Source organism: Pterocles gutturalis, unplaced genomic scaffold (assembly GCF_000699245.1).
Source record: "Pterocles gutturalis isolate BGI_N339 unplaced genomic scaffold, ASM69924v1 scaffold5124, whole genome shotgun sequence".
Taxonomy (NCBI): domain Eukaryota; kingdom Metazoa; phylum Chordata; class Aves; order Pterocliformes; family Pteroclidae; genus Pterocles; species Pterocles gutturalis.
The window spans coordinates 31,022-48,321 of NW_010130407.1; the positions used below are offsets into that span (position 1 = coordinate 31,022).

At 40.6% G+C, this 17,300-nt stretch overlaps 1 protein-coding gene across 1 annotated transcript in view; it reads right to left on the reverse strand.

Annotated features, from left to right (window-relative positions):
* The window catches only part of IPMK (inositol polyphosphate multikinase), a gene marked incomplete at its 5' end in the record, with an annotated part of 31,828 nt that extends 15,021 nt beyond the window's left edge, over nt 1-16,807 (reverse strand). The window contains 2 exons of the mRNA XM_010080206.1: nt 1,431-1,527; nt 16,722-16,807. Of these exons, the coding sequence (XP_010078508.1) occupies nt 1,431-1,527; nt 16,722-16,807 (183 nt within the window). The remainder of the gene's footprint in view (nt 1-1,430; nt 1,528-16,721) is intronic.
* Nucleotides 16,808-17,300: the final 493 nt, after the last annotated feature.

The following is a 17,300-nucleotide window of genomic DNA, read 5'->3' on the forward strand; positions in this document are numbered from 1 at the left end:
GATGACTTCCAGTGCGAACGGATGCCTCCTCAGCTTTGGATGTACCCAGCACACGTTCTATTAAGCTCCATTATCCCTGATACACTTGATTTCTATCAAGACTACACAAAATTCATTAAACTACAGAAAACAGAGTTGGCAACGGAGTGCTTTATTTGAACCCCTGCCATGGGTTTCTATGAAGAGGGCTCATAGTCTTTCCAAGTAGCAAAACAAACAAAATCAAAAGTTATTCTCCCTTTACACAGTTATTCCTACTAGCTACATCTGGACTACAGGTAGAGACCCGCCAAAATTCAGCCCCACGGTGCACAGTGCTAGTGAATTCCCAAAGTGTACTAGGGATGTGTTGAATTACTCTATCTTGGCTAGACTACATATTTTTACATCTTAAGATCCTACTGTGAATAGAAAAAATTGATTTGCCATTTGGAGGGGACATTAAGTGAGCTCCATTATGAGGGAAGGAAAAAGATAGCTCTGGTAGAGGTATTTGAGTTAGTGGCAAATACAAAAGCATGAAGGCAAACTGAGCCAAAAAAAGTGCTGGGTACTACCACAACCCTCCTTGCATTTCTTTTTGCAGAGTTTAGACAGTGTCTTTGGCTTACTGCTCTGTTTGGAAAACAAGTCTATCAAGTGACAGCATAAGCAAAAGAAGACAGTTATATTAAAAAAGCACAACATTTGGTTTTCGTGTCCATGTATTTAAATAGACTCGACAGCATCCTTTTGTTTCTGTATGTTCCAGAAGCTTCATCTCCCCAGTACGAGTAAGAAAAGTCCCCAGAAGAAAAAGTAGTTTCTGTCTCAAATACATCATAATATCTATCTTCCCTTGAAGAGATAATATTTTTCTTCCTGACTCCCACCATGTTATACAAAGTTAAGATACCAGAGCTTTGTCCCACTCAAGCCAGTAACAGAGGATGACAAGCAGAGCTCCCCAGCAAGGAAATAACTGCTCTGTATGATACGGCATGGCGATGGGATCCAGCCCCTGGAGATCCAGCAGCAGATTCCAGTTCGAACATCTCTCCTTAGGCCCCTGTCTATCCATTTTTAGTTCCTTGCACACCCACACAGCGCCTGTCTCTCGCTCTGATGGTCTGACCAGACATAAACATGCAACCAATCCATTCCTCTGACATGACCCAGACCAGAGCAGCAGCTCAGGAGCAATATGTATCAGGTGCAGCTACTCAGGAAACGTTTGCCATACAAACAGCCATGCCCCATCTTCCCCGGGAGGAAGACCCCAAAGACCTAATTCAGCCAGAGGACTGCAAACTGGAACCAGTTGTTAGAAGGAACATTAGCTGGTTACAAACCAATACCAGTAAAACCCTCAGAGCTCGCAACTGCCAAAAATCAGTCTCTAGAAGATTCTTCAAGAAGTTTTGGATTAACAAACAAAATTAGAACAGTACCATTTGGTGCAGTAGGTGGTGACCAGACACCGAAGTATTTTGGCAGATATTCCCGCAGTTCCAGAAGAACGCTGTCGCAACAGTTGGAGTCATAAACCTGAAATAAATTAGGGAGGGGTGGAGAGATCATCAGTTTAAAACATTCATTTTATATTTCCAATTGTCCCATAATTATAATTTCCTACAGTCCTTGTTTTCATATGTTTAAGATTTCTACTTTACATTTAAAAAAACATACAAGATATTATCACATTCCAACATAAAATCAATGGTATCCTTTCTTTCGAATTTTAAAGTGGAAAAGATGCATCAACTCTAATTAAGAATAATTTATAGCTTAACTTGAACACAAACCTAAACTATAATTGTCAGCATTGAAACCTATTTAGTGAAAAGGGTGTTCTCCCATCCTGGATCCAAGACTGTATAGGATCACTACACACTGTATCATATATCCAATGCTTTTTAAGTTATATCAGGTAAACTATACAAGCTCAGACTGGATAGTATTTCCTCATTTTCTCCACAGCAAGTCATCCTGTAACTCTACCACACAGACAATGCACATTTCAAACATATTTCTTTTCATTTGCCTTAATGCTTTCAATGTTTTTTTTTCAACTTCTGTAAGTAAAACAAGAGCAGCTTGGGAACAGCATCTGGCTTATATTCCTGAAGGACAAATTCTTTGCAGAGTTAAGACAAAGCCTTGGATACTATCTGCTACAGAATCATATGACTGTCACCAGTTTGCAGTGGTGTTGTTAAGAGGGTTTCAAAACCATTCTCTTGACTGGATTCCCCCCTAACTCCACCTGAAGATCTAGTTCCAGACAGAGAGGACAGCTTACAGCACAGTTCAACGTGCTTTGCAGACTAAAAGATCTATAACCACACAAGTACAGGTTACAATGATTATTAGTGCATTTCAAAACAATTTCATCCTAATCCCCGTGCAGCTATCCCAGTTCTGACGCCACCAGACTCTTCTCCTGCCCCTCAACCCTGCAGCGGCTGCACTGCAACACCCACACATGCTGCACACAAATGACCAGGACAAGCTAACAATTCTGCTTTCATTTCAGTATGCAATGCCCACTGCAAGGTTGGAAGCAATGCAAAAAATTATTGAAGGTGTTAACAGAGCTCTGCAGAGTTGGCTCAGCTCATTGCTTCGAGATCCACATTTAACCATGGCGGGAGAAAACCCTGTGACAGTAACTACAAACGGTAGGTATTGCAAAAGACTTGCCTTTAGAGCTCTAACATGAATACATCTAGGGAGAAGAAAACCCCAGACCTGAAGTCCAGATACTATTTTAGAGCATCAAGGCAAGCCTTGGCTGTGATCACCAATGCTGTGTAGCTCTAGACAGAGCCTCATGCAGCAGCAGAATGTTAAAATTACTCAATGCGGGTTTGTGCTAAATTTAGGTTTCACTGCTGAAACCTCAAACTGGATAAACTCAAATCACCGGTGCACTTCAAACGTGCGGCATTGTTCCATAGCCCTTCAGGCACATCAAATACAGGACTCTCCTGGGTCACCACCACACAGACACAATTCTGACACCCTAACACCAGCATTGCTACTGGGCAGTGACTGAGAAGGCGACACAACCACATCCACATTGCCCTTACACTAGAGCATTTAATTTGACCCATTCCTTTACCTAGCTCATGGTCTAAGCCCCATTTTAAAGATCCTAAGGAGGGGGCTGAATCCCCAAAGCTCAAATCACACAAATTCGTGCACAATGTGATGCAATGCACTGACGTACGCCCACCGCCGCACCCTCTACCACTACTGTTGCTATCTTAAGCATCCAAAAGTTGCTGGCCATGTATCATAGAAGTCACAGTGTCACATCACAGGGCTCTGGTATCTTCTCTCACATCCTAGTTTGACCAGCTGACATAACGTCCAAGGACTACAGGTAACTGTACATCCAGGCCTATTTTTCCTCCATGTTAACACAAGCTGGTATGTTGATATTCTTGAGCTTTAAGACAAAAAAACCCTGTCTGTCCCCGGGACTGGTAGCTGCTGTTTATTTTTATTTATACAACAGTTCTTTGCTGAGCTTCAGATGTTACTAACAGAAGACAGTTTTTTCCCCAGAAGACTGCCACATAGCTTGATCTTACTAGCTCAAGAAAAAAAAAAATTAAGGAAGAGAAGAGAGAAAGATTAGCACCACCATGCAGATATCAAGGCACAGACCCATCCACTGCTATCTTTTGTAAAACAGTTCCCTACTCCCCACCATGCAGATGGCTGTTTCTGGGCTAGGACTCCACGCACTGACTGGTGGAATTACTTCACGCTGTAGGTGTTTTTCAACACATAGTACAGCCCCAATTTTTGTTTACTGTGGTAGTTTATAATCACATAAGACCAGGAATTGCACTGCACACAGCACAAATTACTCTCTTCCCAGGTGAATTTAAGCAGATCTGAGAGGCAGCGACCATCATGCAGTATTACGGCCTTTACATGGGAGCAAGTATATATATTTAGGACAAAAAGGAGAAAGATGGAAGCAAAAAGGGCAGCAGACAAGGAGGAGAAACACTGAATGCAACTGAAACAACAGGCAAACACAGTAAGACCTCAATTGCTTAATTTATTGGCAAAAAGATTCTGAGAAAGTGACGTCAGGATTTTTCAATGAAAGAGAGCGTTCTTGCTTTGACTTACTTTTTAATCACCAACATTAGGTGATTAAGCTCAGAAATAATACGAGTATGCTCCCATGTATGTCAAATAGTAGGATACCATAAAGACATTCAGATAATTCATAATGGGGTGTAATAGCCCAAATGGGGAAAAGAGCTCCAGGAGTGATACCTTCCAAGTACTCTATCCCTTAGTAAGCTGATATAAGACATCTTAAATGGAGGCAAAACTCACAGTAATGCATTGTCCAGTATCACCACCTCAGCATAAGAGAACTAAGTGCATTATTTCTATCTCTGAAGAAGTTATCTTGCTCCCAGAAACAGTAATAAACTCTCCTACTAAGTTTGACGTAACATACACAAAGCACTTATTTGACCTTAATATAGACCTCAATCTCAGGCTGTAGTGTATTTGCATGTCAAACAAGAATAAGCACCTGGTTATTGAAGATGAGAGGTCATTTGGTGTGGGCAAAGCAACAAAACCAGATGTTTCAGGAATTATGCTCATTCTTATACAGGACAGAACCACTTCTGCTCATTAGAGAGGGGCCTCATAAACAGCATCGATGCTGTGGGCACTTCTTCTCATTTCATACAACAAGCTACACATGTAGATGTCATTCAGAATGGCAAATATAAATGTATACATGACAAAACCATCCCTAAAGTTACACAAGAAATAAACCATGCACCTCATGCCCCAAAAGGTATCACTACCGATGTCACTGGAAAATTCATGCAAGAGACAGGTTATCACTTACCCCAGAACAAATAAACCATTATGTTTTTACTTATATCAGCAATGTTCTAATTTCATTTCAAGCAGCTGCATTTTTTTCTAATGTAACAACAGGTCCACTTTTCCAGCATACACTGAAAAATAAAATTTATTTCTGCTTTACCAATAACTCTATATAATGTCTTCATCCAACAAATCAAGAACTGCAAAACAATTCAGCGTCAGCTCTGCCAGGGGAGGTATCTATTCTACATATCACAGGCTACATTCTTCCAATAGCACAAACTGGAGATATAAAATGCAATAACTGTTGGGCTTAAAAGCAAGTAAACAGGATGCTGACATTTGGAGGGCTCACAACACGACCATTATAAATTACAGCAACTAACTCATTGGAAGAACATGGCCCAGATATGTCATGTGGCAGCTCAGTCTAATAGACACCATGAAGTCATAATTTCCAGTTACTCAGGACTTTTTAATTATGAGGCAAATTTACCATCCCTTAGTTTTTAATCCAAAGTACACTCTGTTTGTTTTGGTAAGTCTGATCCAAACAGATTAATCTGGTTTTTAATGCAAATAGGTGCTGCTTAGGAAAATGGGAATGTTCTTTTCCTTATTTAAAGCAGCCTGACATTCAGGGGTTTTTGTTTTCTAAAGACTAGCTAATCACACAAATGACAGAGGGAGGATAAAACAAATGTTTAAATTTCAACAGGAAACTAGTTCTGGCAGTACAGACCCATCCATCAATTGTCCTGATGAAAAAAATACCACTTGGGCACAAATGTAGTCTACAGAAAATCTTTTAAAGTACATAAAAGAGTTCATTTAAAACAATATATATTTAAAATATGCATTTATTTTAAAGCTATTTGAGTAGGAAACTGTAAATGCCAGAATAGGCATGTCAGACTGAAGCATCACCTTTTCTTGTTGCTGGCTATCATAAATTGTCCCTAAAGGCAGCAGCACTCTAGCTTGTAGAGTCTCAGGAAACACAACCAGCTGCCAATATCAGGCAGAGAGTTTGGTTTCCAATGTGTTTTCTGAGATCTTGAGGGGTGGGGAGCAGTTAAATCATGCACCCAAACTGGCAAATGCGAGACTTACCGATGATAGCACAACCTTAATTCTGTCACCCAACATGTATGCATTATATTACAGACTTCAGTTACCTGGGCACACACTGTAATTCCCTCCGGACTCCTACATCACCCGGTTACACCAGGCAAGTACACAGGACAAAAAATTGAGGTTGAAAAAGCAGCTGTAATTTCAGTAATTTGTAACTTCTTGGCTTTACATCTCAGACAGTCCTTGCTTCTTTTTCAAAGTAGTACCATCATGTTTTGACTTGCAAGCATGCGCAGTTATTTGTTTCCACAAATATGACTGGAATTGAGCCAGCTCAGCTTATATTCAAAATATCTGATACCAGAGTAATTCCAAAGTTAAATATTTTGAAGACTGCTACACTAAATGCTATTATACCAAATCGATTATTTTACTATCCAATATATAGCTGTACTATAGATGAGATTGTAATAATTATTCTCACTGAAGACATCTACAGAAAGACAACAAAAAAAAGCTTAAAACAGCATATATTTCCGCAATATGATAATGTAAATGGATTTTTAAATAAGAACGGTGCACATTTGTGACAATCATATCCTTCTTCCAGAAGTCAGGGGAAAAAAAAAAAGGCGACAAGTTAGCCATCTTACCTTCCAAAAAATGAAGGCTGTGAAAATAAGCTTCAAAAATCTCCCAAAGAGATACTTTTTTGGGCATGTTTATCAATCAGTTGTTCTCTAACACCTAAAACCAGCAGGTCTTACTTTATTCACTTCCACATGTTTTCTGTAGTCAAATTTAGGTCGATCCTAACAAGATTTGCAGCCCCAAGCATGGAATCATCTTTATAAGAGGCAAAGCAAACCCTGACTCATTTCTGAGGATGTGGCACAGCTTCAAAACTTCATCAGACAGAAGAAGAAACCAAAAGGCAGCAGCTGGGCACAGCCACCAGCACTAATGCTGAACAAATCCCACAGTGGAACCGTGAGTGAAGAGCAGCAGACACCATACGCAGCAAGTCGCTCTGAAACAGTCCGAAGTAAGCCGGGTAGAGACAGATCATCCAGTCCCCCTTTCTTTCCAATAAACACTCACTACAGAGGAAAGGCAGTAAAGTATTTTGAAAGACATAAGGGGGCACCCGATCCTATGCCATCACAAGCAGAAAAGGGTTGTTTCCCTCTTCCCAAGACAGCAAAATCCCATCTCACCTTTCATCCCACAAGATTCCTGGGCAACTAAAGATTAACAACAAAGCAAGTTTAAATTATTTACTTTACCCACACACCCCTACAATTGCGGCAAGCCACACAGCTGAGCATGGAGCAGCATAGGGGGCCTCAGGGGCTTTCTTGGTCAAAATTGCAAAATCAGAGATCATGTTTCATCACTAATTTCTTGCCACAGAACCGAGCTTCCTCTTGCCCTTCAGTCTCTCCTAACTTCACAGTTTGCTACCACAATCAGATGTCATGTACAGCTCCAACTGCATAGGAGCTGGGGTCTTCAATGAACTTGAGAGCTCTTTGAAGTCAAAGATAATTCTTTCAGGCTGTGCAACAAAGCCTGATCCCTCAGGCACCACAATCGGATTCATCTTTTTCTTAAAAAGAGAACAAAAAACTCTGAAAGAAGATACCCAGGAAACTGTAGGGGATTTTATTTACATTAACAGCCCAAAGTTACAGCCCATAAGCAGCCTCCTAAGTAGGTTACAAGACTCTTTGGTGAATATATTCCAAAAGTACATGGCAAATTGCACCTCAAGGTCTCTACTCCAGAATCTACGTTCCTTTGGTTCAGTTATGTCAATGTGCACATACAACAGACTGGAGCAGAGTTCACATTAGGTACCCTCACTAGAGGCCAAAATAAAGAGAACATAGCCTAAAAAAACGGTAAAGACATACTAACATTCATCATCCGACGAGGAAGTTTCAGTTTTAACACACTAAATACTTCTTCTCCCATTCTTTTTTACTTACTCTTGCTTCTTAGTTTGACACCACTATTTACCCAACAGAGCTGTAGTAACACTGTCCTGAAGTTACCCACTGCAAAAAACTCAACCTACCAGTAGCCAGAAAGATCCAGCAAATTTCAAGGTAAAAAGTCAAGTCACTTTGCCAATTCATACCTCCACTGAAGTGTGGTACAACCAGACTTCTCATCTATCTTACAGCTATTGTGCCAAAAGACAGCTCTGTTACTGCAACGCATGAAGTTCTGAAACATGAATACTGCTTAGCATGTTAAGGGAAGACACAGACCTGGTCAGAAACCACCACCTTGACACGTCCAAATCCTCAGAGATGCAAAAGCAAGGCAGCAGCCACAGTGTTTTTATACAAACTTTCTGCTCCAAGAAGATTTTTCTTAAGCAACTCCAACTATTCAAGAGTTTAAGCTTAAATTACCACTAGAATTACCACGAGAAAAGTGAAATGGTAGAAAAGACAAAAGGGAAAATAAGCCATCATGGCTGTCCCACTTTCGGAGAACATTAATAAGCATTACCCTTTGTTTCTGGAAAGCTACCTGATCCCAGATGAAGATTCATGCTAGGCAGTGTGAGAGAACAAGTGGTGGGAAGAATCCTGAAGCAGTCATGCTTAAATAGGAAAAATTTAATTTTACATTTCAAAGTGGAGACAAGTCCTGACAGACATAAATTGGGGTGGTTTTTTCCTAATACTGCAAGAGGCAGCCCTCACAAAGAATTTACTGCAACATTACCCTAAAGGTGCAGTTTCACTGTAGTGTAAAGTCAATCCCAGCCACGGCTGCCACAGTCTCACACACATCTTCATCCCATCCCCTGCAGCAATGTCAGCATCCAGCTGTTCCCACAGTCTGCTGAGCACCTGCAGTTGCCTCACCCCAGAAGTGCCAGGCCAAGGCACTCTGTTTAAACTGCTGTTTAAGTACATCTACCATCAATACCTCTGAAATGCTTAAAATTATGTCTTTAGCTTCCTTTAAAAGCACCTGTTTTGTGTTCCCCTTAATTTTGACAATTTTATTAATCTAAACTATTTGTTCTTTGCCAGCAATTATGTATTTTACCGTCTTCCAGCATACCCTACCCCTTGTTCCAGAATATTCAACTCCCACCTGCAGCTGGGTGTCCAAATTCATCATTTCAAAGGCTATCCTGCAAGCGTTACGTCAGATTTATAGCCTCAGTTTCTCCAGCAACAGGCTCTACTTTGTGATGAGAACACTTGCCAAGACAGAGGCAGCTAGTAATAATTTTTTTTTTTTAAATGAACAGAGAAGAATGGCACCTACTGACAGGAATTTTAGTCAATGGCTTCTGATTCTGGGAATGCAATGGCTCCTTCCACAAGGACTAAAATTAAGAGCCCAAAAGCTATTCTGATGTTTTCTATCCAAATAGAGAGATTTTCAGTTGTTAGAGAAGATACACTAACATCAAAATAGCTGGTTTGTAATAACTAGCGGTATTTTTTGGTTTGCTTTGAATAACCTGCTCTTTGGAGACCCACATCCATGTCTGCCTGTGCAATACTGGAAGTTACAGAACCAGCTATGAGCTATGTCTTTCTTTCACTCACCAGTCTGCTGGACAAGCACATCAGCTATTGTTTCCCAAACCCCTTGCTCACGATTGGGAAGAAAAGGAAAAAACAGTGCTAACTTTTGCTATAACACAGGAGGGGGAAAACCAAAAAAGAAGAACTGTAATAACAACGCTAGGAAACTTTAGGAAGCCTTTGATCATACTCTGTTCTAGTAAGGCAGAAAAAAAAATAATCCAGGTAAGTGGATTCTGTTACACTAAGGCATGGTGAACCAAGCCATTTGGTTTGCTCTGCCTTCAAGAAGATTTTTATGTATATTCTTTAAGGTCCTTTCCAACCCTAGCCATTCTATGATTCTATGATACAAATATATGTGTGTGTATATATATAAAATAGACACACACACATGGAAAAATAAATACTCAAAGACTGAAAAATAATTGCTACCAAATTGTGCCTTAAGTATTGGATATTACAGGAATTTTAACAAACATGTTATACACACAGTGGGACATTCAACATTAATACTTAATGGACTTTTAAATTTTCTTATGGTTACTCTGGACCCTGGATGACCAAGAACACACTAAAACATTACACTATTTTCCACTATATTCACTGGTGACTCACATATCTTTCCACACACACAAGAGTCCTGGCTTTTTGCAATATTCTCATATTACAAGCTTTTTTTTTTCCCTTCAATTTGGAAAATGAAATTCTTATTTTCAGAGACTGAATTTATTTTCCTTTTCTTTCAAGAAGGCAACCTACACCTTCCTCAGTCCTATTACTGTCAGCCCGCCAACCATCTTGTTTTTAAATAAACTTATAATGTACAAAGTGCTGTATTTTCTGTATAACATCCACATACCTTTAGTAAGTTTATCCATATTCAGAAACATTCATAATGAAACTGAAGTTCAGACAATATTTGAACTGGTCTGAAAAAGTAGTGCTTGCATGGCCCTCAAGCACAGAAGGAGCACTGTACTGTAACTTAATCCAATTTAACATACTAGGGATATGCATGTCAAAACTATGCATTTTTGCTTTATTTTCAGCAAGATCTACTCTCGGGAAGGAATCTTCCTCAAAACCAGGTTGGTAAGAGAACTGGATTTTTTTTCCCTGCTTATTTACATAGCATGGACTGTAGACTACTCAGTCTGTTACCAACTCCACACAGTAGTTCCCCGATAGCATAAAAAATGGCCTTTTACTGTCTCCTTTTATGAGTTTTTCTTAGATTTATAAAAGTAGGCTGTAGTTTATTCTGTGGCATACAATATACAAGGAGCACGGGAAACAGACGCTCACCAGACCTCCTACTGCACGGTGTGTCCCTTCCAAACTTTTTGCTACAGTGCAAGAATCACAAAAAATTTGCTATACTTTTAAGTCTTGCTGTCCTGGTACAGTAGGCTTTCCATCATTTAATAGTGATCTGAAGTACAAAAAATGTGTTTATAGGACAGTCGTAGGGAAATCAGCAGATTCTTCATCCTTCACCTCGCTTAGGCAACTCCTAATGTGAAAAAGATCTGAACACAAGCTACCAGTATTTCACAATTTGGTCAAAAAGCCATTTTCTTCTCATTAGCTGAAGAGTACTGCATGTCCTTCCTTTTGTTACAACACTTCTGTCAGGCTCATGGTTCAGAGTATAAAGTGTGAGGCAATTTCACACACTGCTTCAGGAACTTAAATTTGCTTGTTTCCCCAGCAAAACAGAATTCCTCCCAGACAGCTTCTCAGCAGGAGGAACAATGCCAAGGACAGGAGGAACAATGCCAAGGACAGAAATGGACTGTATCAGACTGTGCCTGCTATGTTTGCAGACAGGTAATTTGTATACTTCAGTACTGCTACCTCTTCTGGAGATGCAGCAGATCTGGATGTACCAGAACGAGACATGGCCAAAGACAGCCCTTCAGGATATCGAGCTACAGCTCTGAATGCAGTAGCAATGAAAGGTTTGGGCAAGGCATTGCATCCCCAAAATCAGATGTTAAGAGAACTGTGCATCCTATTTATCCAAGCCTTGTCCATACAAGACTGAAAATCAGAACCTTAGCAGAAGATAGATATTTTAGTACACAATAGAATCACGATGCCCATCATCCACTCCTTTTTCAGTCAAGGATAATAATCTAAATCAAAACTACAAAACCAGTTAACTCAGTTTAAAAAATAAGGTAATTCATGCTGAAGCAAGACACACTTTGCTTTCCTGATCCCATTCCTTTTCCGTCACTAGCAGAGAACAGTTTACAGAACACAGGCTGCCTTATCGTGATGTGTGCTATATAGGCTGAAAGGGGGCTGGGCCTTATGAGTCAGTTTTTGCAACTCTACGCAAAAGCTTCCAGGTCAAAAACACATCTTTCAGGCTGCTGGCTTCATTTAACGCCATGGAAGGGGAGGGAAGTTACCAGAAATCTTCTGCACTGCCTGAAGCTGCTTGAACACTAATTAAAATTAGACAATGCAGAAAAGAAGAAAGAATCGAGCAGTAATGAAAAGCCACGGCGTAGGAGTAGTGGCAGGTCACTGAGAATGAAAAACAAAACAGTAGGGAGAAGATTATTGATAATGGTCCAAACGGGCATACTTCCTGCACGTTTCTCCTCTGTGACCACTGAAGCACAATGAACTATAGCTTCACGAATATTAATGTCTTCACTAACGTGTTATCCTCTGGTCAGAAACTGAAAGACTATCACAAGAGAGACAGCAGACGCTGTACAAACGATATTAATTCTTCCTTATGTCAGGTTGTAAAATGTGTTAGTAGGTTCTTTAGGGGGAACAAAACAGACAGGTCATTGCCCTATTGAAAGCTGCATTATAATGCATCCAACAAAATTTCAGAACAACAATTGTGCAGACAACCATGAAACCATTACTTCCTAGCTTTCGAGCTCCTGACTTTCACCTAACTAATGTACATCTCTTACGTGCTGGAGCTATTTGTGTCTCTTACATCCTGGCTTTGTTTTCAGGACATGTAACAAGAGTGAAAAACAATTTCTATTATCTACACTGGTAACAGCTTCCTTGCATTCATACTATATGTCAGCAGGGCTTGAACCCTGAACTTTCAGAATATTGCTACAGCAGTTAACAGAGCCATCATTAACTGGCAATGGGTGGAAGATCGGTTATCTAGGAGGGCCAGATGACTAGACCAATTATCTTTTCCCAATGCTACGTGCAGTGAGTCATCTCCCTCAGTTCCCAAGCACTAGGATGGACGTAGAAGATCACCAGACTGGAGCTGGGACTGGGAGAACCCCATCCACCTTTTCATTCCAACTCCGCAAAACTGCCCTTGGGCTCTGGGACAAGGATATCTGACAATTCAGGTAAGACCTGCATTACAGCAGCCTTGGGAACAGTATTACAGGTATGTTATTTGGAGCCACGACTTGGCAACATTACGAGAATCAGCTATGACAATTCTGACATGCAGCCACCAGCAAACACGAAAAAAATGTTAAGTGCTGGAAGTTATCTATGCCGCGTTCTCAGGACAGTTTTTGGCAGGCAGGATGAGGGGGGGAAGGTGTACTACTCATACCCCAAGCATCGCGCAGTTATTGTAGGAGAGCAGAAGGGTAATTCAAGTTTACAGGAACATTTATTTATCTGTTAAGCATAAAACCCCAGTTTATTACTACTGTATCAGCAACCTTTAAAACTTTGGTATGCCATGCTCAGAACAGGTACACTCAGTAACAAGGGGTTTCCAGCCCCACCAAGCAAACACCAGAAATCAGAAGTCAAAGAGTTGCCATTTCAAAACAGTGCGGCGACCTTCTCATGTTCTGTTGAGCATAAGAAACACTCCATCTCTTAGTGCTAAACACACAGCTTGTAGCAAACTGTAGTCACGAAGGTAACTACTCACATTTACAGAACTCAAGAGGAAGCAGACATTACCACTGAAAAGTTACACTCCAATGGTAAGTTAAGCAATACATAGCAAGTTACTGACAATGACTACAAATAGCTCATTGTTCTCCTACACTTTATCATAGAAGCTATTCAAAATAAACTTGTCATACTCTATTTTTCCCCTCCCCAATAACACAGAATCATGGCAAGCCATTTCCCCATCACTAGAGAATGATGGTTTACCTGCTGAAATAATCTCTTAAGAAAGATCTGTATTTGGAGGGTGGGTTGGTCTTTTTTTTTTTCCCCCTAAACTGCTAAACTGAAACTACACAATCAGGAAAACAGAAAGTAACCTAATGGCAGTCTGAGTAGGAATTACTTGAGAGATTATCCAGTTTTACACTTTACCTGTGAAATTCGTCAAAACTTTCAGTTGCCACCCACTTCTGAGCAAGTTTCAGATCCCTATCAGTATTTTGCACTACAGTGTCTTGCTCAAGTTTCCATTCCAAAATGGAAGCCCATTTTGTTTGGGCTCTACCAGTCAGCACTCAGCTTCACGCTCAATAGAAAATAACCCATCAATAACCAGGGGAAAAAAGCTTCTGGTGATTCACTGCTGCAGGCTACAGCCTTCTGTCACGTTCACACATCCAAATTAAGGCAAATCCAGCAGTTCCAGAAGAGAAGACTGTCATGTCCAGATAAAAGATAATATCTACCTGGTATCACGTTAAATATGTTAGAGTCAAACTTGTCTCTTAATGCATCATTATCTTCCATCATGACACATTCCCAGCAACCTTCAGCTCAGAAGCAGTCAGGCTGCATGCTGAAATACCACTTCCTGGTCACTGCTGGTTATTGGAAGACACTTCTGCCTCAGATCTACAATAGCTGCTCTCTAGCTGACTTGTGCAGGTGAAACTGAGACATGATCATCTTGCTACCATAAACTACGGAGGTTCTCCATTACTCCAGCCAAGAAGGTTTGCTTTACCAGTAAGTAAAAACCCCACTAGTTTCTGGCCCAGGTACTAATCTGAATTCAGGCCACAGTAAGGTAGCATGCACCAAGACACAATTAATCCACATACACCTTCTGGTTTGATCTTATCAATGGAGTTGCTGTCTAGTCCCAACAAAGTAACAGCCTGATTGATACTCAGTCTTGTTTCATTTGTTTCATTTTTTCACTGTTTCTCACCATCTCTCCTGTACCTGACTGCCTTGTAAACAACCCCTTGTTTCAAGGACTGGTAAAATTCTCCTTCCCGCATTCTCTGGAGGCTCATTAGCCTACTCCAAGGTGATAATGTCTCTTTGATTATAGACCACAGTCACCAAAACAGGGCAGTCTTGCTGTTGTTCCCACTGCTTATCAGTTTCATCACTAAAACTGCCAGAAGACTACCAACACAAAAAAAGTTTTTCTGTCTTTTAAATAAGTCAAATCAGTTAATTGATGTCCAAAAAGCACCAGCGTGGCAGAAGGTAAACAGCGAGCATGGAAAGAAAGGCCTTTCCCTCTTAGCAGCGATGAGCTATTGTATCAGCTCAAGCTGTACATGAATCTGTACCTTACCCTGAACCTCAAAATCCGCAGTAATCCTCATCTTGTAACAACTATATGTAGTGCTTAGGTGTCTACATCCTGCATTTCGCAGCTCTTGCCTGAGAGCAGACATGATAGTAGTTAATCATTAAGAAGCGAGAAATCCCCAAGACCTTTCTCCTGTACTTTCACCTGTGTAACATACATGCATTTGCTCTCCTTCCCTTCTCCCACAAAAAGTCCATGCACAAGTAATTGTGTATACACCATTATTTTCCAAGAATTGCCCAAATCCTCTCCCCAGTGGCTTATAAACAAAAAAATTCAGTGTCGGAAGCAACTCAGCAAGGCCCTGGAAGACATAATTGAAGCTAACTTTGCAAGTTACTAGCGTTGAGACCTACCTTCTTCCACTCTGACATGGCATAGTAACACGAGCACTAATACAGACCTCGTTCTCAAAGATTTTGCCCAGGTCTTGCTCACAGCTCGTCATGTGAGCCTAAGCAACAAGCAAAATGATAAAGCCTGTGCTGTGAACAGTTAATATCTAAGGAATGCTCAAGCTTACCTCTCTTGCCTGCTGGCTTGAGGCAGTGATAGCACATTACTGCCCATACTTGAGGCTTTCACAGAAGAGTAAGTAGCCTGGTGCTCAAAGGAGTCTGTTCAAGCTTTCTCCTTCTGCTGAAGAGTTACCGCTCAGGCTGGATTGCATCTTTCTTAACTCATCTAAATGACAGTCACTGAGAAACCTCAGAAAAATATTTACATTTAGATTTAACTGCCTCCTGCTGAGCTCCTACTAACTCAAGAGCTGCTGTTTTGTCTAGCAGTCCCATCATGAGAATTATCGAGTCATACTAGTAAGCAAAGACATTGTTTGCTTAGAGCATGTTGCTTAGTCTGTTTTAATGTGAGACATTTGCACAAAATACCTAAGGTCTTCTGGCAACTTAAATTAATACCCTTCTAAGAAAAAGAAAATAGAAAAACAAACCAAACACAAAAAAATAGGGTCTCAAGACCCCTCTCTCATTCTGCATAAAGATTTCTACAGTTCTTCGTACCCAATAAGCCATGGGAATGGATGACACATCAAGCTGATGCAGAAAACACACATCAGACTATCATGGGCTGGTAAGTAGGTAAAAGAAAGAGGCTCTAAAAACAGTTTACCCTCATAAGACAACAAGTAACAGCTTTCCTGGTTTGTGTTATTAAAGTTACTGATCAAGTAAACTGAAGATGAGCAATAGGAAAAATACAACAAACTAAAGTTAAAACAACTGCAGAGTTTCACTTTTTATTGCCTTTTTAAAGGAGATGAGTTTTAATACAGTGAACAGAGTAATACTTCGAGCAATAAACCAGACTAGACAGAAGTGTAAGACATGCTAAATTTAGATGCAACCAACTCCGAGACACTCGGCAGCCAGAGAAAGATGGGATCAAACATACCACCCTTTAACCATAGATGGAGATAATACAAGGCCTTTCAGTAACATCTTAGATGCTGTGAAAACCGCACGGTCCCATGAGCAAATAAGCAAGCCTAAATCCTGTGAGTGAAGTAGGTCTGGCACAGGGACAGTCATTCAAAGAGGAGAAAGTTCCAGACAGCACAGAGATACTGTGACAGGGCTGTTGGTGATGTACCGTTCAGATTTTTAGGCTGCACTTTCCCAACCACAACAATAAGGATGTACTTCTACAGGAAGCACACCCATCATTTCACCTGCAGCGAGCCAGCTCCCTCCACGCTGCAGGACCCTCACCTTATTGTAGAACTCCAGCTCCCTGGGACCGCGAGGTGGTGGCTGCAACTGCTTCAGGACAGTCCCATCTGGATGCTGCAGTATACCTACAAGAGAAGCATTTCTTTCAGGGCTTAGTTTTAAGACATGCAGCTTTTTTTTTTTCTCCCCAGAAATAGCAAATACACCCTCAGGGACAGCCTATTTGCAAAGTTGTATTGCTGTCAGTACGCGCACAGTAGGGTAAATTGGCAGCTCCTACAAAACCCTTACCAGAGGTTTGCTTGCATTCCTGTTTTTCTAGCCATCAGATGACTTCCTGGGTCTAATTCTGCTCAAGGCCAACACAGTACTGGGATTTGACATTAAACATTCCACCCAAAGAACACCATTCATTCAACTATGGAAGATTACATAGACATTCCCTTTTTAAATAACTGATAAGTTGGTTTTCCAACAATGTCGAGAAGTTAATGGAGTTAGTACCAAGTTTAACACATTTTTCACTAGCTAAAATAGAAATATACATCATGTGATTGTACTTCTATACTAGTAGCATAGAAAGAGCACGTCTATATGACCAGCCCTTATGACTCTCCA